The sequence below is a fragment of the Podarcis pityusensis genome (assembly GCF_964106645.2).
Source record: "Podarcis pityusensis genome assembly, chromosome: 12".
Classification (NCBI taxonomy): Eukaryota; Metazoa; Chordata; class Lepidosauria; order Squamata; family Lacertidae; genus Podarcis; species Podarcis pityusensis.
The window spans coordinates 54291418-54319287 of record NC_138037.1 but is presented as its reverse complement, the minus strand read 5'-3'; the positions used below and the strand labels follow the sequence as shown (position 1 = coordinate 54319287).

At 42.4% G+C, this 27870-nt stretch overlaps 1 protein-coding gene across 7 annotated transcripts; it reads right to left on the bottom strand.

Annotated features, from left to right (window-relative positions):
• Positions 1 to 443: 443 nt before the first annotated feature.
• Positions 444 to 27308, bottom strand: NME8 (NME/NM23 family member 8). 7 transcript variants are annotated; one of them, XM_080975901.1, is made up of 17 exons: positions 27194 to 27242; positions 26519 to 26628; positions 24587 to 24627; positions 24435 to 24492; positions 22136 to 22242; positions 19525 to 19596; positions 17068 to 17184; positions 13541 to 13607; positions 12025 to 12101; positions 10318 to 10410; positions 8494 to 8699; positions 7597 to 7775; positions 6052 to 6196; positions 5141 to 5248; positions 4183 to 4334; positions 2378 to 2522; positions 444 to 759 (listed from the first exon to the last, which is right to left on the bottom strand). In XM_080975901.1, the coding sequence occupies exons 3-17, from the start codon at positions 24617 to 24619 to the stop codon at positions 510 to 512; spliced, it is 1809 nt and encodes a 602-aa protein (XP_080832027.1). In that variant the 5' UTR covers positions 24620 to 24627; positions 26519 to 26628; positions 27194 to 27242; the 3' UTR covers positions 444 to 509. The 7 variants fall into 7 exon arrangements, with proteins under 7 accessions (XP_080832027.1, XP_080832026.1, XP_080832028.1 ...); XM_080975900.1 differs by lacking the exon at positions 26519 to 26628 and having other exon boundaries at positions 27194 to 27308; XM_080975902.1 differs by lacking the exon at positions 26519 to 26628 and having other exon boundaries at positions 22136 to 22239; positions 27194 to 27308.
• Between the last annotated feature and the right edge of the window lie 562 nt (positions 27309 to 27870).

Below are 27870 nucleotides of genomic sequence, written 5' to 3'. Positions count from 1 at the left end.
AGAATCAAATACCACTTTTGCTTAATTTTATATTACTGAACTAAGTTGTGGGGTAGAAAGTGCCAGAGTTTCCCACCAACACAGCCATATACAAACTGCCAGAAGTAATAGCTTCCTGAAACGTGTAATCATCGATAGGTCTAAAAGCTGTTAGTGGCGTATTATGCAATTACTTTGCAATATTAACCACAGAAAGAACTACAAGCACAATGTTCAGTCACGTTTGTATTATACAAACAATGTTTGATGATGGTGAAATTCTTGTTGTTAAGCCTCGCCATCCAAGGTGTCTGTGTAGAACATCACTCTGCTAGAATGTAATGTAGGCCCCATCAGAGAATGCAATTTCCTCCTTGAAGCCAAAGGCAAGATTTCCACCGCTATCACTGTGGAACAGTTCCACGTTGCAATATTGACTAGTAACACAATGCTAATCAGAAAAAGACAAGTCTAACTCATTTATTAGTTATGGCATATATTGCAAATAAAAAATCACATTGACCATTCTACTAGACATAGACATATTTGTGTTTTAGGTCCTCTAGATCAATATCTCCAAAGACAAAATTAATGCTCTGCACAGCATGTTCTGCATTAGACGATCCGTGAACAGCGTTGCGCAAAATATCTTTTGCAAATTTAGCCCGTAATGAGGTGGGATGAGTTTCTTTTGCTTGTTCTGGATCTGTCGGTCCCATTAATTGCCGCCATTCCTCCACAGCATTTTCTTTGGTTAGAATCATCACCATTGAGGGGCCGCTGGAAAAACCAAGGCATTCAAAGATTTATGTTACGCTAACAATCTGATTCTGTAGCTGCTGGTGTTGACATAACTAGCAGGACATTCTGCACAAGATGAGCAAGGCAAGTTCATATCAGAATGCTGCCTATGGTAATATATCAGAGGTATATGTTTATCCTAAAGCAGCACAGTTCATGGTATCCAAATTACGCATGGGATATAGGTGAGGCAGTTTTCACTCATTTTTGCAGTTATGTACCAGTGACCTACGCATTTCCCATTTGTCTAAAAGCTTTACATGAGATAACTACAGTACTACTGATGCTGAAGGTAGATTAACAACCTTCTCTGCTCTAACAAAAATAAAACAGGCCATTTTGCAACATGCTTGCACCACAGAACATCAGGATGTTGCACAGAGCACATTCTGAGCACTCTTTTTCTACATGCAGCAGCTGAAAGGCTCTGGATGAAAAACCTTTTTAAAAACAGGGGGTTTCAATTTCACCAAATTACTATTTGCATGTGTGAAAAATTGTTTTGCAAACTGGATGAAGTTTCATCAGTCACATTATGTACTTCTGCCACTTTAGGTTTAATCCTGCAAGGAACTTTCTTTTTAATCCTGCAAGGAACTGATAGTTCAGGGTTCTTAATGAATTTTAACAGATTTTTTTTATCCTAAGACAAGGGTGGGGAACCTTTGGCCCTCCAGATACTGCTGAACCTTAACTCCCAAAGGAGTTTTGTTGAGTCTTTTTGCCAGTTCAGGCTCAGAGGAAATCAGACTTTGTACAGCATCCTGTAAATATCTTTGAATAACTTTCAAACCAGTTTAAATAATTCAGCGCTATTTCTGCATATAAAATTAACTTTGCAAAATCTGGATGGGTGGATTTTAACTTGGATAAGACTACAAAGGAAAAATTGACAAGGTGCAATTTGATACCAGGAAGGGAGTTCCCAGTTAAACTTGGGAATCTGGATCATAGAAAATCCAGAAGATATGCATGTATTTCAACATGAAATACAGGAAGTATTCCTTGCAGGAAGTTAAGGATTTAAAACACACACTAAAACAAAAATGCAGGGTTGACTGTTAAATACAGTATATGACATTGACATCTATGAATCTGTAATATTTGTTCATCTATGTTTAAGGATATATTTTGTAAACGTTGAAGGAAGCATAAAATTAGTGTTATGATGACTGGATGGTTTTTTGGATACTAAATGCAGTGGTTCCCAAACCCTTTTATATAGGAATTCAAAACAAGTCATTTTCCTTTGTCCCGGAAGACTTAGCAGCAAGCTCCCTCCTTCCTATTCCTTATGCTGCTTTGTTTGCCATATTCATTGCCACCACCTTAGCAAACCCAGCCATAAAGTTCCAGAACACCATTTTGGAACTGCTGCGGTCCCACCCTCCACCCCTGAGCGAAGGAAGATGTCGTAATATGGGGTTGCTCTTTGATCTTTAGTCCAAAGTGGTCCAGGAAGAGTCTCCTTCCTAGGTGCAAAAGATACCTAAAACATCCATGACAGTACCAGAAGCTGTCTGCCTGCTTGTTGACTTCCAAGTTAGGCCTGCTATACTTCCTGTGGATTTAATTAAAACAAAAAACAGGCACTTACTCAGACATATAATTTATAAGCTGATCATAAAAGGGTTTTCCTTCTTGGTTTTTATAAAACTGCGCTGCCAACTCGGAAGAGATGTTTGTTTCTTTCATTTCAGATATGATGAATCCAGCCTGTTTTACTTCTTGTATAATTTCATCTAAAAGGGGGGAAAGTGTGTTTAGAACTGAGAACTTCAAAAGTTCTTAAACTTTTAAAGACCAGTAAATTATACTCTTACCTTTGTTTATTATTTTAATGATACTAGCTTGGAAACCAACTTTTTTCTCCCCCTTTTTATTTGTTAAATTTTATTTTTTTAAATGTGTATACTGCCTTTAATCTGCAGATCTCAGGGCAGTTCACAACAAAAAAATACAAGATAAAAACACAAAATGCATAATAAAAACAAGAAGAAAAAACCACAAACCAATAAACTCCTCTCCCTGCACCCCCTGCCACAAACACATTTAAAAGGGCATAGAATATTTATCAGCCAAAGGCCTGGTTGAAAAGGAAGGTTTCTGCCGGGCGCTGAAAGGTGTAAAATGAAGGTGCCAGGTGAGCCTCTTTAGAGAGAGCATTCTACACGGGGGGAGCCACTGCAGAGAAGGCCCTTTCTTGTGTTGCCTCCCTCCAGACTTCTCAAAGAAGGGCCTTAGATTATGATGACAGGGTCAGGGTCAGTTCATGTGGAGAGAGGCAGTCCTTGAGGTACTGCGGTCCTGAGCCATTTAAGGCTTTATAGTCAAAACCAGCACTTTGAGTTGGGCCAAGAAGGTGATCGGCAGCTAGTCGTACCAGGATCGGTGTAATATGCCCAAACCGTCTTGCCCCATTGAGCAACCTGGCCACCAAATTTTGCACCAACTGAAGTTTCCGGACAGTCTTCAGAGGCAGCCCTACATAAAATGTGTTGATGTATTCTACCCTAGAGGTTAGCAGAGCATTGACAATGGAAGTTAGGCTATCCTTGTCCAGATACTTCTTCTTAGGCGATCCCTCATAGCCGAGTAAGATGGTCTTCCATAAACACAGTTTTAAAAGTCAGTCCGTAAGTGACTGTGGAGGCCAATTCTGGATCCACATGTCCTTCCATAGTGGGGACATAGGTTTCTGGGCGGAGTTGATCACAGTGTGGATTTGCCAAGCGTGCCTTCCTCTTAGTGCGTTTCTCCCTTTCATCCTGAGTTCGAGCGTCTTCAAAGTCCATGACACCTTTGGTCAAGGCTGTTCTCCATCTGGAGCGCTCGCAGGCCAGTGTTTCCCAGTTTATACTCCATATTTTTAGTTTTGCCTTGAGAGAGTCTTTGAACCTCTTTTGTTGACCACCAGCATTATGCTTACCATTCTTAAGTTCAGAATAGAGTAGTTGCTTTGGAAGATGATCATCAGGCATCCAAACAACATGATTGGTCCATGATCATCAACACTGTACACATGATCACCGTGTTTGAAATAACTGGGAGAGACATCAGCATTGGGGGGGGGGGGGTTTGAAGGTACTATTGTGCTTCTTCCTGAAATGCCTAAGGCATAGGTAGGCAAACTAAGGCCAGGGGAGCCAGATCTGGCCCAATCGCCTTCTAAATCCGGCCCGCGGATTTTTACATGAGTCGAATGTGTGCTTTTATTTAAAATGCATCTCTGGGTTATTTGTGGGGCACAGGAATTCGTTCATTTTTCTCTCTCCAAAATATAATCCAGCCCCCCACAAAGTCTGAGGGACAGTAGACCGGCCACCTGCTGAAAAAGTTTGCTGACCCCTGGCCTAAGGAATGCCTAAGAGTGGGTGGGTGTACTATCCTCCGGCTTTTTACCTTTGTGCTCCTCAAAAGCAGTGGGTTTAATGACAGCAAAAGTGTTTTGCACAGGGAAGAAGAATTCCAGTTCCTTTGCAGCTTGTTCCGAGGTTGTGCTTCCATGCAGCTGATTGATGGGTGTGTTGTCAATCGCGAACTCAGCACGTAAACTAGAGACCACGAAATCAGGAAATTAGATATAGGAACAGAAGCTTTATGTTTCCAAGTTAAAAAAGGTAAAGGACCCCTGATAGTTAAGTCCAGTCGCGAACGACTCTGGGGTTGTGGCGCTCATCTCACTTTACTGGCCAAGGGAGCCGATGTTTGTCCGCAGAAAGTTTTTCTGTGTCATGTGGCCAGCATGACTAAGCCGCTTTTGGCGAAACCAGAGCAGCGCACGGAAATGACGTTTACCTTCCCGCCAGAGCAGTACCTATTTATCTACTTGCACTTTTTGGCATGCTTTCGAACTGCTAGGTTGGCAGGAGCAGGGACCGAGCAACAGGAGCTCACCCCGTCGCGGGGATTCGAACCGCCGACCTTCTGATCGGCAAGTCCTAGGCTCAGTGGTTTAGAACACAGCGCCACCCGTGTCCCCTTTCCAAGTTATCCCACTACAAAAGGATGTAGTTGGGGTTCAGCCTGGGGAAACAGTCCCCCCTCCCCCACGTTACTGACAGGTTAGGTCACAGGGATCTGCGAATTTGCATTATTCAGAGATGCAAGTTTTTCACCTTTGTCAAATCAGGACATTGACAAAACAATGCAATCATTTTTATAATACGCTAACCACTAAAATATGGGTTCAATGGCACAGGGGGGGAAATGTAGCAGAAGAAAGCATGCAACACTGTCCAGAGGATGGCACTATTGTCAAACAAGTGACAACATGCTTTAACTTTACTTATGGTCTATCGTCTCCATCTATCAGAATGCAATGTATTTGTATGTGTGGTTTGTTTGTTTTTTTAAATACCTTGTTGGGCATTGTTCCTTTGCTTCCTCTACTATCTTTGGGCCCAGTAAAGCTCTCCATTTCTGTATCGCATTTTCTCGTACCAAAGCAAGTGCAAGAGTTGGTCCGCTGTCCGGTGCAAATACAGCAGAAGGTTTTAAAAAAGACCTGTTACAAACTCATGTTTAGCTCTCTCTTTTGCATTTATAAAACCATTAACAAATTCCATGTGAATCATTCATACCAAAGTGATTCTAAGTGCTCTGCTATTAACTGAAATAGCTAAGTCAGGGTTGCCAATAAAGTAAGGAATTTATTAAACAAACTACACAGAAAAAAGGGGGAAATACTTGGTTAAATGCAGCCTCCCCACTAGTTTGAGAAATATGTTACGCACAATATTCCTAGCATTTTAAATAAATTTATTCATTTAAAAAGTGGATACGCAGGAGCCTAGGTTATTTTTTGTGTGTTTTCTGTTGGTCTGTTTTACTTATGGGACCCGTACACATAACTTTATCTTAATATAGGACCAAATAGATAGCATTCCCTCCTTGTCTGGAAGTAATCTCAACTTTGCCCGGCATTCTCCCCAAAACTGATCATAATCTGCTTGTCCATTTTACCAGAAAACCTGGAACTCTAGTGGTGGTGCCAGTCCCATCGCTGGGAAGGGCTAAATTAAATGGCAGATGCCCCATGAAGTTGAACAGTAGACAATAATATGATTCACTGCTCAGTTTGGGATCCCATGAGGGCAGCTTGAACCAGAGGCGGTGTATGTAATACATTCTGTACCTGCAATTTTGTACTCATTTTATACATCCCTGATTCATATTTGATTCTCACCCTTCCACCAAGTTTCAGAGTTGCAGTGTGTAAAATAAATTTATCTCCCTGCGTTTAAAGCTCTTGTTTCTTAAGTGGCGCACCTGGTCATTTGTTCCAGGAGAGCTGGGAAATAATCTTGACCTTCGTGCTCTTTGTAAAACTCACGAGCTTCCTCTTCTGTTAAGACGATTTCTCTTTGCATCGCTATCTGAAAGCCATCCTCCTCAATCCTTTTCAGAATAGAATCTGCATGCAAAAGATGATTAACAGTTAACACATGTAGGCACCCCACCCCACGGTACTCTGTGGATACAGCAAGACTGGGGAGGCGGCTGCTTTCAAAAAGTAGGGGCATTCTCGCCCACCCAGCCAGGCCACTGCCATCACATCCATTGGAAATGGCTGCCTCTCGAGTTTTTTGTTAGGCCACGCCCCTCATGGCAGCCATATTGTGCTATGCAGCTTTTAACATCAAAACCCATTGTGTTTTGATGTGTGCTGAGTCCCTGCCTGTACTTGTTGTATACATATGACTGTATTTCATCTGATCCATCCACTGTAATTATTAAGTTTGCAGGTGATACTACCATAATGGGTCTAATTACAGGTGGAGATGAATCAGCGTACGGGGGGTGGGGAGGTTCAGAAAGTATCTATATGGTGCTTAGAGAATAACTTGCACCGAAATATTAGCAAGACAAAGGAGATGGTGTTGGACTTTTGGAGGAAGAGAGGGGAACCAGCAGCCTTGTATATAGGGGTGTGTGTGTGTGTGGAGAGAGTCTCTTCCTTTAAATTCCTGGGAGTTCACCTTAGTGAAGACACTTGGAAAAACAATATAACTCAGGTGGTTAGGAAGGCCCAACAGAGACTCCATTTTCTCAGGGTCTTGCGAAAGAACAATGTTAAACAACAATTGATGACCTCCTACCGGTCCACAATAGAAAGTGTCCTCTCATATTGTATCACAGTGTGGTACATTGGCTTGACAGCCACGGACATAAAGTCTTTACAGAGGGTGGTGAACACAGCTCATGATATCATGGGCTGTCCCCTGAGCCCATTAGATGACATCGCAAGGGATCGTTGCCTTAGGAGAGCGAGAAAAATTCTCAGGGACGATTCACACCCCGGCCAGCACCTCTTTAATCTTCTACCCTCAGGCAGGAGATATAGAAGTATAATAATCAGTTGTACATTGACAATTGTACAGGTTGTACATTGACAATTGTTAAGTTGTGGGTGAACATATCAGACGACACAGCGATTCTTCAAACAGCTCTTGTTTATTCACAGGCCAAGACAGAACTGAGCTGAAGGGTTCAGTCAGCCTGCTTATATAGAGCTCCAGTGCAATGTAACTGTAACAATTTTCTAAAACTATCCAATCACTGAACGTCACTTTCGATCCCTTATTTGCATAACTATGTACAGTATCCCCCTGCTGGCCCAGGGTGAGAACTTCAGTACATAAAGGTATTATTATTATTATTATTATTATTATTATTTTGGGTATTGTAAGATACTGCCCTGCGCATAGCAGTCCCTGGTACAGAGTCAATGCAAGAATGCCTTCTGCGGCCACATTTCTGGACCCAGCAACATGTCAAGAATACGGAGAGAATTGTGTATTGACGTTCACTAACCTCTCCTTTCCCTCAAGAGAGAAGGTCTAATCAAGGCCACTGTTTTTTCAAGAGCTGGGCCTTTCTTCGGCTTGGAAAAATCAGGGAAGAAGAAGGCCAATTCGCGGCTTGCTTCTTCTACTCTGTCGTGAACGTCACATAAATCTGATATAGCTTGGCCTTCCAAGAACCCTTTCAAGCTAATAAAGGGTAAAATAATATAAATGTAACTGTTAAACATTTTACAAAGTACAAAATGAGCACTTAATGTATCACAATAGCTTTGAGGTGAAATTTAGAGACTTGGCCGTGAAACACTAATCTTGCTGCAATAGGCAGACATAATTCAAAACATAATTTCAGAGGCAAGAGAGAGAGGGGCTGGTGTGTACAAGGGCAGACTTGGTAAATTTTTGTAGGCCAAAATTTGGTGCCTCCAAATGGATCTTCTCAATTTTGGATCTTCTCAGTTTGAAATATTTAAGATTCTTTTTGTTAACTTTGTTTGTGTTAAATATGTATTCTGTAATTGACCTCCTTTGTTACGTTTATTTTTGAATTTTTTTAAGATAATATTTTAGTTTTCTGTTAATTATGTTGCTTTGACTGTATACTGTATAGTTGACTTTCTTCAGAAATGTTTGATTCTGGATTGTTTTATTGGTGTTTTAATATGCTGTTAAAATATAAAGCGGTATAGAAATGAAATAAGTAAATAAATACATAAATAATTGAATGAGTGAAGTAAATCTGATATTGCCTAGCATGAAGGCACACTTGAAATACCGGGGTGGATTTGAAAAATCCTGCACATGGTATCCAATGCGCAAGCAATATTACTGTCAATCACATATTGGGTCGGAGGAATCACATCCACCTGCACACCCATATACTCACGCACTCCATGTTGGAATCTACCTGGCTGGCGCTTCACTTGGAGGTTTCCGATACCCTTCTTCCTCCTCCTCCTCTTCCTCCTCCTCCTCTTCTTCCTCCTCCTCTCCCTCTCCAGGAGCCAATTCTTGTAAATAAGGCATAACCTCGTGCGTTTGCTTTCCTTCAGAAACGATCAGCACATGGCATGGTCCAGACAGCATAAACGAAACAAACTCTTCAAAGTCAATCTGGGGTGGGGGGGGGGGTGGAAGTATTTTTGTCATTAAGGGCCAGGAAAGAAGACTCACCATCAATTAATTTAGCACTACATTTCTCCCTGTTATTACCGAGATACAAGGTGCCTGTAACAACATATTGTTATATTCATTAGGTAATCTAGGAATAGGGACGCGGGTGGCACTGTGGGTTAAACCACAGAGCCTAGGACTTGCTGATCAGAAGGTTGCAGTTCGAATCCCCACGACGGGGTGAGCTCCCGTTGCTCAGTCCCAGCTCCTGCCCACCTAGCAGTTCGAAAGCACGTCAAAGTGCAAGTAGATCAATAGGTACCACTCCGGCGGGAAGGTAAACAGTGTTTCCGTGTGCTGCTCTGGTTCACCAGAAGCGGCTTAGTCATGCTGGCCACATGACTTGGAAGCTGTACGCTGGCTCCCTCGGCCAGTAAAGCGAGATGAGTGCCACAATCCCAGAGTCAGCCACAACTGGAGCTAATGGTCAGGGGTCCCTTTACCTTTAATCTAGCAATGCTACTGAGATCCTAAAATATTTCAAATATAGAAGTTTACGTTCTATCCAGTAGCAGTTCCATGGTGGGCTGACCTCTGGCTGGCTGCATTGGGGCTGCTCACCGGAAGGCTGAGGGCAGGGACCAGGCAACGTCGAGAATGATGCTTGGCAAATGCACTGGCAGAGCCAATCCAGTATTCCTGCTTGTGCATTTGTCTTTCGTTTTTTAAAAAATATTTTTATTAATTTTTCAACAAAACAAACAACAACAAACGCAAACAAAGAAAAATGTATGTAAAAGCCATATCAAATCCATAAAATGGGATTCTCCAAATCCCGTGACTTCCCTCCCCCGCCCCTTCCCTAGTTCCTTAAATTTCTTTTTCAACTGCATATCATTTCTATTCCAAATTATTATTATTTTATCTCAAATTTCCTACACTATTTCTAAAATTACAAGCGTTGTTAAAATCCTGCCAATGTATTAACCTGTTGACGATACTTTTTGAAGTACATGATAAACATTTCCCATTCTTTTTTAAATTTCTTGTCATCTTCATTTCTGAGCTTTCCAGTTAGTTTTGCCATCTCAGCATAGTCTATTAACTTGGTTTGCCAGTCTGCTTTGGCCAGGACTGCTTCCTCTTTCCACCTTTGAGCTAACAGCATCCGGGCGGCCATCGTAGCATACATAAACCATTTTCTCTGTTCTTTTGGAATCACCACTCCTAGAATACCTAATAAAAAGGCTTCTGGTTTTTTAACAAAGGTTACTCTTTTTTTCATTTCATTATAAATCATTTCCCAAAAGCCTCCTGCTGGTGCATTTGCTCCATGTGGACCTTGGTGCCACCTTGCACCTCTGCCTCCCAGTAAACAGGAGTGATGTGACCAACTGGAAGCTAACTGGTGGGAATTCCATTGCTGTTGACCAGTATGGGGACCTGAAACGGTGGAAAGAGGGATGAGGCCCAGCAAGGCCAGCATTGTTTTTCTCTGAGTTAAAATAGTAACTAGATTATTTCCCCACAGCTATGCTAACATGCAATTCATGTAATCAATCATTTTGATTATCTACATCAATGGCTATGTTCTCCCACATGTATCTGTTCTTCTTACCTCTTCTGATTTGTCTTGATAAAAATCCCTAACTTGCTCATCTGTTAATGTCCTCAGGGCTTCTGCAAGAATGTTAAAGCCTGCTTCTGTAATCTTCAGTTATTGGAGCACATTTCAGAAGAAAAAAGGTTGGGTTATAAGGCTGTGTTTAAGCAGTGCAACCAATCAAAGAACTTTTAACTGATCAGTTATCTGATCTGAACAAAGGAACAAATGAAAATTCAAAAAATTCATGTATCACCATAATCTTAATGTAAAACTTTAAACAAACAGGGAGGTGCAACATACAATTTAATGTGACCAATCATTTTTAGGATGGAAAGCCATCTTTGCTACCCCTTTTTCATTCTCTGTTACAGCAGACCAGCATGCCCACAAAATTGCCTGATCATCTAAGCATTGTTAGATTAGGTAAAGGTAAAGGGACCCCTGACCATTAGGTCCAGTCGTGCCCAACTCTGGGGTTGCGGCACTCATCTCTCTTTACTGGCCGAGGGAGTTGGCGTACAGCTTCCGGAACATGTGGCCAGCATTACTAAGCCGCTTCTGGAGAACCAGAGCAGCGCACGGAAACGCCGTTTACCTTCCCGCTGGAGCGGTACCTATTTATCTACTTGCACTTTGACGTGCTTTCGAACTGCTAGGTGGGCAGGAGCAGGGACCGAGCAACGGGAGCTCACCCTGCTGCGGGGATTCGAACCGCCAACCTTCTGATCGGCAAGTCCTAGGCTCTGTGGTTTAACCCACAGCACCACCCGCGGCCCTTTTGTTAGAAGATTAGGGCTGAGCTATTGGTTAAATGTACAGATAGGATTTTGCTGAAAAGCTAGTATCCAGTAATTTGATTTTGCACAAAAGTATTTAACCAATCCTGAAATAGTATATATAAAGCAGTGACTCGTTGCAAGTACGGTGTTCTAAATTCATGCAAGCAAGGTTTGTAAATCTCTTCACCATGAAATTAACATGTTGTGGAAAACGCAGGGCATACTGTCTTTAAGTTTTGAGCCTGTTAAAAAAGTTATCAGTTGCTACAGCCACTGTTGCTTAGTAACCTAGAGGAGGGGAAATAAGCATATAATGCAAGAGTAGATAGTGGTTTTATCACAGTGCTTGACGAAGTGGTATATCAGGGTTATTGGCACAATGACTGTGTGCACATTACTGGTCTAAAATGCAGTTGCTTTTCTCAATTCAGATCTAAGCTGTTTTGTGGGACAGCACATCAAAATGCAGGATTTCATAAGAAATGCTACAACAGGTACAGGATATATATGGCTTATGTATATGGCTTATGGTTAACTGCTTTCCAAACCAGGGGTGGGACCACGTTGGATGCAGAGCAAATATGGATAGTGTAAGTGGCCAAACAAAAATTGTTCCACAAAGCTCTCTGGCTTTTCAGGGAAGCAGCATCCATGCTACAGATCACACAGAAATACAGATTAGCACAGCATTTAATACATCACTGTGCAAGTATTTACAGCCCACCAAAATGGTTCAGCCCCCTTGCCATGTAAGACAGCTTACTAAGCTTCTTTATGGCCTTCCTGAAGCTGGAAAAAAAACAGGATAATGTGTCAAACACATGGCTCTTGGTCTGTTTCATATGGAAGTTTTGTACATCTGGCTTAGCAAATTCTTGCCATCCTAGTTTTCAAATGAATCAGTATTGTTTCATATTTTTCAGTAAAAAGTTTTCTTTACCGTTTGTTTAATTTCTTCAACTTTTCCTGCTTCAACTGCATCAGGTTTTATGATCACAACAGTGTATTTTTCCTCCTCTGAAAGAGAAGCAGTATACAACATTCAGTATATAGGAACAAGACTACGTACTAAGTAACTTCCTATGTCAAATGTTCTTTTATAGATACATGCTTGCAATGCTTTAACAAGCACTTGTTGTGTGTGGGATCCATTTACAGTGGTATCTCGGTTTTCGAATGTAATCCGTTCTGGAAGACCATTCAACTTCCAAAAAGTCCGAAAACTGAGGCACAAAGGGCGGTCTGCCCATTCAACCGATAAAACTGTAAAAAAACAACAGATACATGCAAGCAGAAGCCGTTTGACTTCCAGGGCATGTTAAAAAAACAGAAGCATTTACTTCAGGGTTTTCGGTGTTTGAAAACTGAAACATTGGGCAATGGAGACATCGGAAAATCGAGGTGCCACTGTATTTAAATGCAAATCCTTACAGGCATCTGACCACATCCGACTATCAAAAAGAGCACCACATCACAATTTCATATCTGTGTCTTCAGGAAGGAGATTCCAAATGACATTATCATACAGGTAGATAAGTATGAGAAATGTGATCAGGACAAACAAAACTACGTTTAAAAGACACTGGTAGTATAGCTGACTGAAAATCAGTTCCAGTAAGTCCACCTTATCCAATTTGTATTTCTCTAGAAACAAAAAACCTCCCTCTAAGTTTGTCTAGTTAGTAGAACAGAAGACTAAAAATTGGCCCTATTTGGTGAAACATTTGCCTCTTTTGTCTGCATCCTTACCCAAGATGAGTAAAAAGAAAATGACAAATGGGTTTGTTTTTTTCAGATATCAGAAAATTTGGTCTGAAATGCTGACAGATTGGCATTTTTTAATACTCTGGGCATCATAAAAAACCACTAGAATGGGAAATTCTTCCTTGAATTTGCTTTAAGGGGCTGCAGGTGCAGACATTTCCCTTTCAAAAGCCTTTCTGCCTCATTCAGATACCAATTCCTGCCTTCATGTCTTGCCAGGTCACAGGTCACTCTACCCTGTTGTATGGCACGCCTGCAATGGCCATAATGTGGTGCTGGCCTTGCCGTCCGCAGCGGACAGTGTGGCTGGGCAGTGGCACTCCCCTGACCCTCTGGCTGGTTGTGTTGCTGCTTATAAGGAGGAAGACAGGGAGGGGGTGGCAGTGAAGAGGCTGGCACACTACCCACCTGAGTGTTTGCACTGCGCCAGCCTCACCACTGCCTTTCCCCTCCACCTCTAGCACCTGGTAAGCAGCATGACTGACCAGAGGTGAAGCGAGTCACAGTTCTATGGATCCCGAGGCAGGATGGTGGGAAAGAGCGTGCTTAACTCCTCCCCATGGAGCTGCGGGGGCATCTGTCTCCTGTTAAGACATTCCTACCAACAAATGGTTAACGGACAACAACAACGATCACACCACTGATTTGCTACCTATACAAAAATAAAAATAAAATCTATCAGGAAAACTTGCCGACAGCTTCTTCTTCTACAAGTTCTTCATCGGATTCTTTCTCCTCCACAAACAGAAGTTCTGGCAACTGAAAATGTTTTCACTGTTACATGATGGTCATACCAACTTTTCAAAAATAATATTTGTTGTTGTGTTTTTTTTAATGCTTTTTATTGAATTTTTCCACAAACAAAATAAAACAATCTTTACAGGCATCATTGGTGTCATCTTATTTACACTGCGTAAAATCACGCCTCGACTTCCTTCCTTCCCATTTGCGGTTTTCTTAATATACATCTTCTCTTACAGATTCTTACTCACTTCTATACACATCACAGGATTTATATTAACCCTGCTGTAGTTTTTAAACTTCTGCAGTTAATTCCTATATATGCTACAAATTTACCCCATTCTTCTTCAAACTTTGTCCCTTTTTGGTGTCGGATTTTATATGTCATTTTAGCTAATTCTGTGTATTCAAAAAATTTAGCCTGCCATTCCATAACCGCTGGGATCTCCGGTGACTTCCATTTTTGAGCTACAAGAATCCTAGCTGCTACCGTGGCATATTGGAATAGTTTATGATCCTCCTTTTTTAATTCCTCCCCTATTATCCCTAGTAGGAAAGCCTCCGGTTTTTTCAGGAATGTGTACTTTAAAAGTTTCTTAAGTTCATTGTATATTAGGTCCCAATTTTTTTTCATCTTTTCACATTCCCACCACATGTGGTAGAGATCCCCATCCTTAAGTTTACATTTCCAACAGGCTTTATTGCTCAATTTGTACATTTTTGCCAATTTGACCGGGGTAATATACCACCGGTACATCATTTTTCCTAAGTTTTCCCTTAAAGTGGAACACGCTGTAAATTTCATCCGTTCGTTCCATAGTTTTACCCATTCATCATATTCTATGTTGTAACCAAAATCGATTGCCCACTTTACCATTACTTCTTTTATTAACTCATCCTTAGTGTCCCATTCCAACAGATAGTTGTACATTTTAGACAAAAGTTTTGTTCTTTCCTCCAGAATTTCTATTTGATATTTAGACTTTTTCTCGCTAAATCCTATTTTTTTGTCCTCTTTCAATAAGCTATTTCAAAATAATATTTGGTAAGGATGCAATCGTGAGACAGTTCTTTCAAAAGTTTCCAAACAGTATAGAAATGAAACATCACCAATATAGATTCTCCATAGGCAGATGGATGGATGGAAAGAAAGCATCAAGAAAGCATCGATGGATAGAAACCATCAGCTGCAAGGTAAGGCAGCTTTGATTGGATAAAAGCCAGTGATGGGGAGGAGAGCACTGGTTCAGGATTGCAGTTTGGAGGGAAGGGGATAATAATCCCTGTTTAATATACCTAAAACTATTAGTAGTTTTAGGGGGTGTCTTCTGGATGGGCTGAAAAGGCTACTCTCTCATGCTCCCTACGCCCCAGCTGCCATCCTAACAGAATTCAGGGCCTCCCACGTCAGCCGTTAACTTGCCTGCTTTCTTACTTACAACTTTCCGGGGTGTGGCCCTGCCTTCCGGCTCCTTGGTCTCAGGGTCCCCCTTGTAGAACTCAGGAGAGGGAAGATGGTGACAAAACTAGAATAAATTGGCTCTGGCGCCATCTGCTTCCGTGCCATTGGGCTCCCTGCCTTCCCATGCCACCAATCCCAAGGGGTTCCAGCCATCCCTGCCTATAACCACCCACAGGCAGTAAGTTCCACTGAATTTGGTGAGGTGTGATTTGTTTTTTGTTTTTTTTTAAATGATATTTATTCCAAGTTTAAGATTACAAAAAGAGAAAAAAACCGTACAAAATACAAAATAAAAAAAAATTAAGCATAACAGAGCAAAGTAAAAAGAAAAAAGAGAATAAGCAAGACAAAAAATATAAAAATACATTAAATTAAATTAAAACAAAAACAAATTAAACCTTTACATAACTTTTTCCCTTTACTTATTTCCTTGACCCCCTCTCACCTCCCAATTTTGTATTCTAGTTCAGATCATTTTTTTCAGCAAATCCTTCCAACCTTATTTTCATTTACGTATTTTAATTTAAAAGATTATAATTAAACATCCTCTGTTTCATCAATTTCATCAACTCATTTTTGCTTAATCCTTTATGTCATATCTACCAAAACTGCCTAAATTTTCTTTTTCCGACATCTTTCTAACAGTCTTTAATATTACAATATTTTTGAAGATATATTTTAAATTTTTTCCAGTCTTCTTCCACCGACCCCTCTCCCTGGTCTCGGATTCTGCCAGTCATCTCAGCCAACTCCATATAGTCCATCACTTTCGTCTGCCATTCTTTTGGTGAGGTGTGATTTGGAGTAGATTTGTTTATGACTGCACCGCTTGGCACCAATAGGAACTTCTGTGCTTAAAATGGCAAGGTGGTGCGCACGTTTCTGAGATTACGTTCAATTGAACATGGTAGGACTCCCTTGCAAAGGGTGGGTGTCGCAGGCTGCAAAGGCACCCTCTTGACATGGGCATTGCTGCAACTTACCTGGGTGGGAGGTCCAGGCTGTACGACGCACCAGTGGGAGTGCTGGACTGACCCTGCCAGTGCATCTGTGCAACCCCAAATTTGCTGGAACCCCGCCCCACAACAAGACCCATGGAAATAAAGGTAAATGTACCCCTGACTGTTAGGTCCAGTCACGGACGACTCTGGGGTTGCGGCGCTCATCTCACTCTATAGGCCGAGGGAGCCAGCGTTTGTCCACAGCCAGTTTCCAGGTCATGTGGCCAGCATGACTAAGCCGATTCTGGTGAACCAGAGCAGCACACGGAAACGCTGTTTACCTTCCCGCCAGAGTGGTACCTATTTATCTACTTGCACTTTGACGTGCTTTCGAACTGCTAGGTGGGCAGGAGCAGGGACCGAGCAATGGGAGCTCACCCCGTCATGGGGATTCGAACCGCCGACCTTCTGATTGGCAAGCCCTAGGCTCAGTGGTTTAGACCACAGTGCCACCCACAACTGCACATTCATATGTGTCCAATGGTGCCTGTGTCCATTTACGTTTCCTAGAATTGTTCTGATTAACTTCAGCCTCCACCTGATATTGTCGTGTACAAGTGCCATAGATCATAAGCCATTGTAGATCATCACCCACCTAGTTTACCCCTCACAAGAGTTACACTTCCCAGTTAGCCTTCAGAAACCGCAGTGCCCAGAATTCTTTGAGGGTGCGGGAAATGTGTTTCAAATGTGCTTTAATGGTGTGGGGCAGCCATAGACACCATGAATGGGCATCCTAGCGAATTGCACCCTTAGGATTGGAGTTAATTTTCAAAACTCTCTGCACCATTTCCAAAGCAGTTTGCAACAGAGAAATGGTCCGACAGGGGAAAGAAATCAATAAGTACGTAGGGTGAACATATACTCAGGGTAGCACTTTCAAACCAATGAAAACAGGAATGTGTACAAAGAATAAAAATCATATCAGCAATAAAGCAGAACACAGAGCATTAGAAAGAGAAGGCAACCGTACTTCTTAATAAAATATGCCAATACTGGGTCAAGGCAGAGTTACCTCTGGTCTTTCTGCTTCTCCTGCTACGATTCTTCTCTCTCGTTCTACTATCTCTATGACTTTTCTACACAGAACAGGTCCATTCGCGCCTCTCACAATATCTACCATTTTGCCATCCTGCAAATAATATTTGCCCAAATAAAACAGTGCTCAGCAACATCTCATAGTTTTGTTTTGTATGTTTTAATTGGTTTCCAACAACAAATATTTTCCAGGTGCAAACCTTTCGTTTTATGTGCTTTATTTGCTTCCAACCACCTGAAGGACTATGGCTGCAATCCTATCAGTGGTATCCAAGGATAGTCACACTCAAACCTAAATAACCTAAGTCCAGTTATTTCAGTGGGTCTATTCTGAGTATGACTAACTGGTTATCACCCTATATATATTTATCTTTGCTTAAAAATTCTTTTTTATAGCCTACCTTTTTGAGAATAGCCACTCAAGTCTGCTCAAAATATCACAAAAACACCATAAACACAATGATCTAAAATAATTAAAATTAACAAAAATCAGCAGCATTGATCATTATCTTTGAAATGCCTGTTATACTCACTTGCCTGTGAGTGAGTCTCATTGAACTTATTTCTGAGGACACCTGCACAAGATGGCACTGTAAGACCGCAGTCCTATATTCACCTACTTTGGAGTAAGTCCCAATGACCTCAGTGTGACTTACTTCTGAGTAAAAATGCATAGGATTGCACCAAAGGTTAGTTAAGCTCCAGCTGAGCCTATTGGAATCAATGTAAAAAGTTACCATGATTTGCCATTATGATTTCCATGGGAACTCAGCTCAACTAGCATAGCATGAATCTACCTATACATTATAATTAATTGTTTATTCCATTTGCATAAACAAACTGGAGGGGGGGTCAGTGGTGTGGGAACACTGGGAGACTTAGCTGTGGAAGGCGATGGAAGAAAATTGAGAAGTCCCTGATCCCTCATGATCACAACATTGTGACACCAATTCCCAGCTGTGCATCACCACACACTTCCAAAAGATGGCAGGGACTATCTCAGGGCTTATCCACACTCTTTGCCCTACTCTTTTCAGGCACAGGTTCATGATTAAACGCTCTGTGTCTGAGCATTTTAAACCCCCCCCCCCTTTTGGAGCTTTCCCTGCAAAAACCCAGTCTTTAGTGCTCAATGGGTGCAAACGTTAATTCAGGTTTTCCATGGACTGACGTTTGCTCTGACTGAGCTTAAAGGAGTGGGTTTTTGCGGTGAAAACTCCAGGGCAAAAAAAAAGGGGGGGGGGAGGCAGTTTGATGTGGAACTTTAAAGAATGGAGGAAAGGTAACTGAGGTTCAGCCTTCAATGAGGAATTCCACTTTCTCCTATCACAGAGGGAAATGCTTCTTGTGGCAGCTGCTGGTATACCCAGGGGATTCATGCATGCCTGTTAGTTTCAGTTGTTTCTTAAGTTCTTGTATTATTTTTGTATTAAAATGTTTGTTTGTTTGTTTGTTTAAAAATCTGCTGCTCCAAACAATTGGAGGCACTTGGTTCAAATGATCAAAATATTTCGTTTGATTTATGTGATCAATTAAATTTCTACACCACTGAACCTTTACCGGTTTCTTATCTGACAACTGCTTTGTTTAGGACTGTTCAGAGGAAGTTGGAGATAATATCAATGTCTACACAGTAAGCTTGAGATTCTCAATGGCAATGGTTCAAATAATAAGCCATTCTACATCATAGTTGTGACGCCCCCCCATTGACCCATGGATCTGTCCCCAGTGCCACCAAACCAGCCGTACTTCCCTAAATCCGCCTCTGGCCTATTGGCATATAGAATATTCTGCATATGTGTGACCTGGGGTATTCTGAATCCCTTGATGTTTTGTGACCTAGCAGAAAGATGTGCTCCTACATACGCTGATCTCTATGTGTGGCACATCTATCACCCATCTCCAACTACCCTTCTGAGAAAAACCCCACCCCACCCTTCCACTATATACAGTGGTACCTCAGGTTACATACGCTTCAGGTTACAGACTATGCTAACTCAGAAATACTGCTTCAGGATAAGAACAGAAATCGTGCTCCGGCGGCACGGCAGCAGCGGGAGGCCCCATTATCTAAAGTGGTGCTTCAGGTTAAGAACAGTTTCCGGTTAAGAACGGACCTCCGGAACGAATTAAGTACTTAACCCGAGGTACCACTGTATAAGGGTCTGGTGACTTCTGTTTCAGTGTATCTGAAGAAGTGTGCATGCACACGAAAGCTTATACCCAGAACAAACTTAGTTGGTCTCTAAGGTGCTACTGGACAATTTTTTAATTTTGACATCTGTCACTAGTTTGTTGTCAGTTGTTCCAACTCCATAGTCAACTATTTCATATAAATCCATACTTCAGTGATGCACCTCTTTTCAATCTGAAGAATTAACTGAGAATTAGTCACCAGCAAAACAAAAACTAAAGTCATTCACCGTGTACTTACCACACAGAAGATAAAAGCGGGTTCACATTTATCTTTAAAGGGGAGCAGACTTGGAATGCTGTTAGCCTCTGCCTTAAATGAAGGACAGATACATAACCTATATTATTATTATTTTTCAAAACACCCACAAGCCAAGCTATACCAGTTTCCATAAACAGTGGTACCTTGGGCTACAAACACCTTGGATTACAAACACTTCGGGTTACAGACTCCGCTAACCCGGAAGTAGTACCTCGGGTTAAGAACTTTAACTCAGGATGAGAACAGAAATTGCGTACCAGCGGCGCAGTGACAGTGGGAGGACCCATTAGCTAAAGTGGTACCAGGGGCATCTTACCCATAGAATCTAGTGGCGCAGGGCGCCAGGGAGCCAAGTTCTGGAGGGTGCCAGGGAAGAGGCAGAGGTTGGATGCGGCGCCTCCCGGCATCAGATCGCTGCCCTTGCCCACCTCCGCCATGCCGCACTGAAGCAGCGTTGCGCCCGGAGCCTCTCCCTACTGTGGCCACCACAGCACGAAGTGGCCAGCTGAGCCAGAAGCTGCCACGTCCAGCCTCTGCCTCTTCCCTGCCAGAAGAGCTGCCGTTCAGTTGCTGCCCGCCTCCTCCAGTCCTGCAAAGCTGGGTGCGTCACTGGCAGCGCTGTCCTCCCTAAAAAAGGTTGGCAGCTCTGGGAAAGGGGGGGGGGAGCCAGAGAGACCTTCACACCATGGCGCCAGATATGCTTAAGACGGCCCTGAGTGGTACCTCAGGTTAAGAATGGTTTTGGGTTAAGAACGGACCTCCAGAATGAGTTAAGTTCTTAACCAGAGGTACCACTGTAGATTCTCTGTAGAGTATTGCTGGCTGGCTCACTGAGAGTTTTGATTTGCAGTCGGCTGATAGCTTCCTGCCTTGTTTCCAGTTGCATGACTTCACCGTTAATGCGACCATAGATGGTGCTACTGAAAAATGCAAATGTAAGGAAATAAACAGCATTCTTCTAGCCAAAGGTAAGCACTCTGAAATCCCATTAGTTTTAAAGGGAAAGCAAGAGTTAAGCACATGCTTGCTTAATATTTCACTGAAATCAAAGGGGCATTAAAATGTGTAAAGTTCTGCACACATTACTAGGTTAAAAGACAGCTTGGTCGTTCTTTTCCCCAATTCAGATCAAAGTGGGTTTCAGGTAAAAACATTAAAACCTGGTATTTAATAAGAAATGGCACGATAGATGTGGATTGTGGTGTACAGCACTTCCTAAACCAGCAGTGGGAGCAGTATTTCAACATTTTGGAAAATCCAGAATCTTTAACATTGGTCTTTAGAGATGTGGAACACTCTCTGAAATAAACAGTGAAGATCTGTTAAACAATATTTTGTGTTCTAAAATTTGAGGGCAGAATACCCTCTCCTTCTGAAAGTTACGTATTCCCAAGGCTTGATTATTATGTTTTGCAATACTATTTGTAGATGAACTACAGCTGCACTAATTCTTGTATTTCTAGCTTAAAGGTGGCTAAAAGGTAAAGGTACCCCTGACGGTTAGGTCCAGTCGTGGAAGACTCTGGGGTTGCACGCTCATCTTTATAGGCCGAGGGAGCTTCTGTTTGTCTGCAGACAGTTTCCGGGTCATGCGGCCAGCATGACTAAGCTGCTCCTGGCGAACCAGAGCAGTGCACGGAAACGCCGTTTACCTTCCCGCCGGAGTGGTACCTATTTATCTACTTGCACTTGACATGCTTTTGAACTGCTAGGTTGGCAGGAGCAGGGACCGAGCAACGGGAGCACACCCCGTCACGGGGATTCGAACTGCTGACCTTCCGATCGGCAAGTCCTAGGCTCAGTGGTTTAGACCACAGCGCCACCCGCTAAGGTTCATATATTATAATTCTGTTACTCCTCCCCTCTTTCGTAACTATGCAGTAGCTTTTCATATGTGATAGTGTTGCCATATTTCAAACAGTGAAAATCTGGCCAGAAAAGTAGTTGTTGAGCATTTTTGGCAAATTTGCAAAAAAAAAAAAAAAAAAAAGGGAAGAAGTTTTGGGGCTATTTTTAAGGATAATTGCCAAAAATGACACTGCCAACATGGGTTGCCATATGTCTGAATTTTCCTGGACATTTTTTGCGGGGGAGGGGGCAATTTCCGCCCAGACACTGCTTCCAACTGCAGTATTCTGGATATGTCCAGGAAATTCTGAATGTATGGCAACCCTGATATGTGACTACAGTATTTCTTCAGCAGCTGAAATCAGTCGACCTAGCAATAAAATAATGATAGTGTACAGTGGTACCTCGGGTTACATACGCTTCAGGTTACAGACTCCGCTAACCCAGAAATAGTGCTTCAGGTTAAGAACTTTGCTTCAGGATGAGAACAGAAATTGTGCTCTGGCGGCGCGGCAGCAGCAGGAGGCCCCATTAGCTAAAGTGGTGCTTCAGGTTAAGAACAGTTTCAGGTTAAGAACGGACCTCCAGAACAAATTAAGTATTTAAACAGAGGTACCACTGTATTTGGAATGTATTCTTCAGTGTTTTGCTGAAACTGCAATAAGGAAATTAATCACAGAGCACAAAAGTATACTTCCCCCAAAATGTTTGGTATTGGAAGGCTTCATATCTGGATCCTTACCACCGCAAAATGCAGAAGATCATCTTCACCATATTCATTTTTTAATTTTCTGAATAAGCTCAAGACTGCTTTGCAAGGTCCGCACCAAGCCTGATACACATCTACTACTGGGAAGCAGACAACAAAGTGCCTAAATAAAATGTGTAACTTCAAATGGGTGATATCGTTTTTTCTGATCTGGGGGCAGGGACATGCCCCTCTATTGAAACCATGTTTTTACCAGGTTTTATGGGAAAGATCACAAATTAATAATAGGCATGGTGTATCAGTAATAGTAAGCAATCATATTCCAGGAATTAACACATGTTTTAAGTTTTACTACATCTGTTACTACTATAAATTTATTTATACACCACTTGTATACCAAAATGGCTTCTAAGTTTACAAGCATAAAATCAATTATAAAATCCATACGTAATTAAAATACACAATGGGACAGGCTTATCAAAGCAGTAAAACCCCTTTAATTAAAATATACTCAAGCCAGTTAAAAGGCATAACAATTTAAACAGTTAAAAATAATTAAAAATAAGACCAAAAGGCCAAGTCTAGGCATGTCTTCAAGAACTGGCAGAATGCCAATACATGTTTTCAGCAGAGGTAGCCTGCCATATGTGGTAGAAGCAGGCCCAGAACAGGTGAACACAGTGACTGCCAGGTTGCCACAGAGACCATATTATACCAGTCCTGAAAGACTTACATTGGCTCCCAGTGCGTTTCTGAGCACAATTCAAAGTGTTGGTGCTGACCTTTAAAGCCCTAAATGGCCTCAGCCCAGTATACCTGAAGGAGCATTTCTACCCCCATCGTTTAGCCCGGACACTGAGGCAGTGGCAGAGCTTCATGCTCTGGCACTGGGGGGAGGGCGGAGAGCAGGCAGGGGCGGGGCTGGCGCGCGTGGCGGGCATCCTGGGGGCGTGGTGCACCGCCCCATGGGCGTGGCATGCCACCTGGGGGCGTGGTGCCCAGCGCAGGCGGGGGAGCACCCCCGATGGCACCCTACCAGGATCGCGCTGCCGGGGATGTTGCGCTCTCCCCGCACTCCTCTTCCTCCACCACTGCACTGATGTCCAGCACCAAGGGCCGTCTGGCAGTTCCCTCACTGCAAGAAGCAAAGTTACAGGGAACCAGGCAGAGGGCCTTCTCGGTGGTGGCACCTGCCCTGTGGAACGCCCTCCAGTCAGATGTGAAGGAAATAAACAACTATCTGACTTTCAGAAGACGTCTGAAGGCAGTCCTGTTTAGGGAGGTTTTTAGTGTTCTGTTGGGAGCCGCCCAGAGTGGTTGGGGAAACCCAGCCAGATGGACAGGGCATAAATAATAAAATTATTATTATTATTACTGTTGTTGTTGTTGTTAAACATATTTAATGAAAATCAGAAAACTCAAAAAATGTATGCCTTTGTAGTCCAATTTTACAGTACACAGATGTCAGGTGCCACTAGGGTTCAAATCAAGAGCTCTGCAGCCTGCAAATCAGACATTGGCTTTCTGTGCTACTATGCCTGGTAGTCAGACTAGATGTGACAGTAAGTGTAACTTCTTTGCATTTAAGGTGCCCATTTTTTAAAATAAAATGCACCTAGAATCATTGGGAATATTTGTGGGATAACCAGCCTCTTATAACCAACATGCTTAAGTCTAATTAATGCATTAAGAAGTTAATACCATAGAGTAAACTGTTCTTCCAGGCTTGGCTATGTCACTTCCCCTTACTTTGGGAGGAAATAGATAATAAACCCTATTGTTCACCCCCAGCCTACCTGAGCAGCTCAGTATGTGAAGAGGTTTGAGGCGATTGCTCCAGCTCAACCGCATGGCTCTCACTAGCCACTCTAAAGTTCCTACACCAATTGTACAGAAACGTTTACCACTTTATAACTAAGTTTTACCACCTGTGCCACTTTTCTGACTGATGTATGGAAGAGCATATGAACATGACCTTTGGAGAGTTAGTAAGTAAACCAAGTTTCAACTTACCAAACGTGTGATCTTTTCCTATTCTGGGGGAAGAGGGAAATTTTGGAACTGACTTGGCAGGGCATATTTTAAAGATATAACAGCCTATATTTCCACACTTTATTTCACTGCATGTTTTTGGACTACTTACAAGAAATAAGTTCTGAAAAGTTAAAATCACACAGGAATTTATTTTTGTGAGGATACAACATCCAGTAAAGGGGTTACAAAGTACATGCACTTGTAAATGCACTGCAGTGGGTGCACGCAATTAAACACTGGTGCGTACATGCTTGCACACACACACTTTAGTATATAAGAGGAAAGGGGGGAATTGTACCTGTTAGACCTTTCTTCAGCAACATTTCTTCCCATTGTTCTTGAGTAAGTATTACTGCCTAAAGTAAAGCAAACATAGAGCTTTGTCAGCTTTAAAGTGCTGGGTGTTCCAGCAAGCAGCTGAATAATTAAGGTAAAAGACAAAATCTCTACCTGTAGCTGAACTTCCTTCTTCTTGCTTGCCATCTTACTCCCTATAATTGTGTAAATGTAACAAACAGCCGATTGAGAAAGATATTGGATTATAACTAAATCCCACTCAGAGTAGTCCCACTGAAATGAATGAGCCTCAGTTATTCATGTCCATTGCAACCCGTTAACACACTCGCAAAAAAAGTCAATATAAATTTCAGTTCGTTTTAATGTGGCTGGATTTTTTATTTACAGCTCTATGCAGCAGCAAACCCAGACAATGTGATCATTTGGCCATTAAATATCAATTCCCCCAGTTTCCTCGGTTAGTGAAAACACAGCAGTTCATCCCTTAGTGCATTTCATATTTTAGGGCGTTTTCATTATTGTCCATAGGGTTGTCAGTATATGGAAACATCACCGCTGCAGACAGCCAGATTGTTGACATCACATGATGTGCCTATCTGTGGGAAAGAAGAATTTCCCAGGACGTTCACAGGCTGGATAAGTCTTTGTGAAGAGTGTAACTTGAAACCTTCCATTTGCGCATGTTCAGGAAGTTTGTCAGACCTGCTAGAAGAACTGAACTGAAAGGACGTGTTTTTCTCTAGTGCTGTAATGTCAGAAATAAACATCATGTAAATAGATTTCTGACTTATTTTCTTTCCCCTGCGGAAGCAGGAGGGAGGGGTTGTGCATTTTACCCACGCTTGGGAAAATGTCGCCTATCAAAATCTCCCTGGTCTGTCTGGATATCAGCCAGAGGAGGTTACCGGTATGCAAGCTCTGAGGACAGTGAGAGGGGCCAGCCTCTGTAGAGGGGGCTTGCAAACCAACAAGGGTATGCCCCCATCCAGATCTTGAAAAATAAAATTTTCAGATTTTTTCGAATTGACAAAAATAAAATAGCGTATTCACCTAAGTTTTTCTCAGAGCAGACCCGTTGAAATTAATGAACATGACCAAGAGTCACTAATATACTCCAAGTAAAAACTGGTTGAGTACCACCCTGGGTGTTCATAGCAAGGGAAATGATGTCTTCACCTGCAACTCCCTTAATCAGTCATCTGTCTCCAACCCTTGTCTTTCATTAAAACATTGAGGGGGAAAGCAAAAAAGAAAGAAGAACCTTGTAGCACCTTAAAGAAATTTATTGACGCAAAAGATTTAATGGACCACAGTCGTCTTCATTAGATATGTAAAGCAGGAAATTAAGTTATGACATTCTCAGTGTTAAGACTGGTTATTCTACTGCCTGTAACAGATTATTCGCCATTAGCTCAACCTCCACAGAGTTAACAACAACTCTAAACTTCCAAAACATTAGGTGGGCACCAAAGTTCTCAATATATTTATTTCAAAGCATCTATTCTCCTGGGATTGATCTTTTCTACACCAGTAGAGTGGGTTAGATAGCATGAAAATAACTGTAGGAATTCCCACAATGAAATTTGAGATCAACAGTATAACAAGGATTTGCTAGTCTACAGTGGTGCCCCGCAAGACGAATGCCTCGCAAGACGGAAAACCCGCTAGACGAAAGGGTTTTCCGTTTTTGAGTTGCTTCGCAGGACGAATTTCCCTATGGGCTTGCTTCGCAAGACGAAAATGCGTTGTGAGTCTTGAGATTTTTTTTCCGCTCCCCCCCTTTATCTAAGCCGCTAAGCCTTTAATAGCCTTTTAGCAGCTAAGCCGCTAAGCCGATAAGCCTTTAATAGCCGCTAAACCGCTAATAGCGCTAATCCGTTAAGCCGCTAATAGGGTTGCTTCGCAAGACGAAAAAACCGCTAGACGAAGACACTCGCGGAACGGATTAATTTCGTCTTGCGAGGCACCATTGTATTTCCACAAATTACTGATTTAAAAAACCTGAAGTCATCTCACATATATCTTGTCATTTTTAAAGACTTGATTCAAACCAACAATATAAATTAATCCCATTATTATGCTCACATTATTTTCTGGGGGAAATGATGTTGACAGAACATTGTGTGACTTTCCACTTCTGCAACTGGCTTGCAGAACACAATGCATTCAGTGCCCACGGAACAACATTACTAATTCTGATACACACAGACAGACAAAAGCCAATATGTATTCATCCTAGATATAATAATATGAGTACATAATACACATCTTTAGCAATGCCCATCAGTTACAGTTTATTCATTCCAGTTCTGGAGGGTTGAAAAATTTTTGTTGGGCCTCAGTGAAGTGTTTTTGAGTGTCAAGCAGGTCAGATCTGGATAAGGATAGCAAGGGCTAAAGCTCATCTGAACTTCTTTGCCATGTTTATTTTAGGGATGAAGCATCCCACTTCTTCACCTCAACTCCCCAGGATTAATTTTAGGATGAAACTTCCCTGTCATCCTGTGCACCTCTGAAGCATCTTCTTAGGAACAGGTGGCTAATGGTTGGAACAGACTATCTCCTATAACCTTGTCCTGTGACTGTGTCTCTCTTTGTCCTTTAGGCTGAGAAGGCCCAACACCACAGCAAGGTCATCCAGGCCACGCAAAATAGCAATAAATGTAATTGCAACCACACACACACGGTGTCCACTGCATTAACATAAATCTCACTTCCATACACACAGACGCCATGAGCATGCCATGTCTTTATACACACTGTGTTAACTGGTCCAGGGAAACCACTTCCATAGAGCGAAATGAACCTTCAGGAAGGATGGGAGATGGAGGTGCAGGTGGTTACGGCTGTTGCTATGGTCACCAAAGAACATTCAGGTAGAAGCCAACGGTCAGGAATGAATTGGGGAGGACCTGCACTCAGCCTGGGCTCAGTTGGCTGGTGGACATGCAGCCCCTCGGATGGACCTGGTACCTGAGAGGTGACTATGAAGGCTCTCGCCAAACCAAGGAGCCGCGAGAGAGATGCTGGGCTGGCCCAAGACCTTTTGGCACCTGAGGCAAACCGCAAAATGCCCCCCACCCCCAGGGAAGATGAGCAGAGTGAAGATCTACTTTAGGAACAAGGGAGGGAATCAAATCAACTTTACCCAATGGTTGAACTGGGAATCAAAGGCTGTCATGGGCTGAATCGGGCCTGCTCCAAATCATGCCGGGTGAGTGAAGACCCCAGGAGATCCCAGAGGGCACCCTCCCATCATTTCCTCCCTGAGGGCTTGGAAGCAGTGGCCCCTATTCATCGAGAGACCGCTGTGGAGACAGCATGGAGGGGGCTGCCGAGGATGCAACCGGGGCCAGATTTAGGTTTGATGAGCTACTGAAGGCAATGGGGCCCTTTATATGTCCAGCTGTCCTTTGTCAACAAATTGTCACTGTTAT

Excerpts from the sequence above, each read along its gene's own strand:
- NME8 (XM_080975898.1), bottom strand. Across the intron at positions 13,608-17,067 it reads GAGAAGCAGAAAGACCAGAG|TTGCCAGAACTTCTGTTTGT; the intron begins GTAACTCTGCCT and ends AAACATTTTCAG. Across the intron at positions 760-2,377 it reads CTTATAAATTATATGTCTGA|CGGCCCCTCAATGGTGATGA; the intron begins GTAAGTGCCTGT and ends TGGTTTTTCCAG.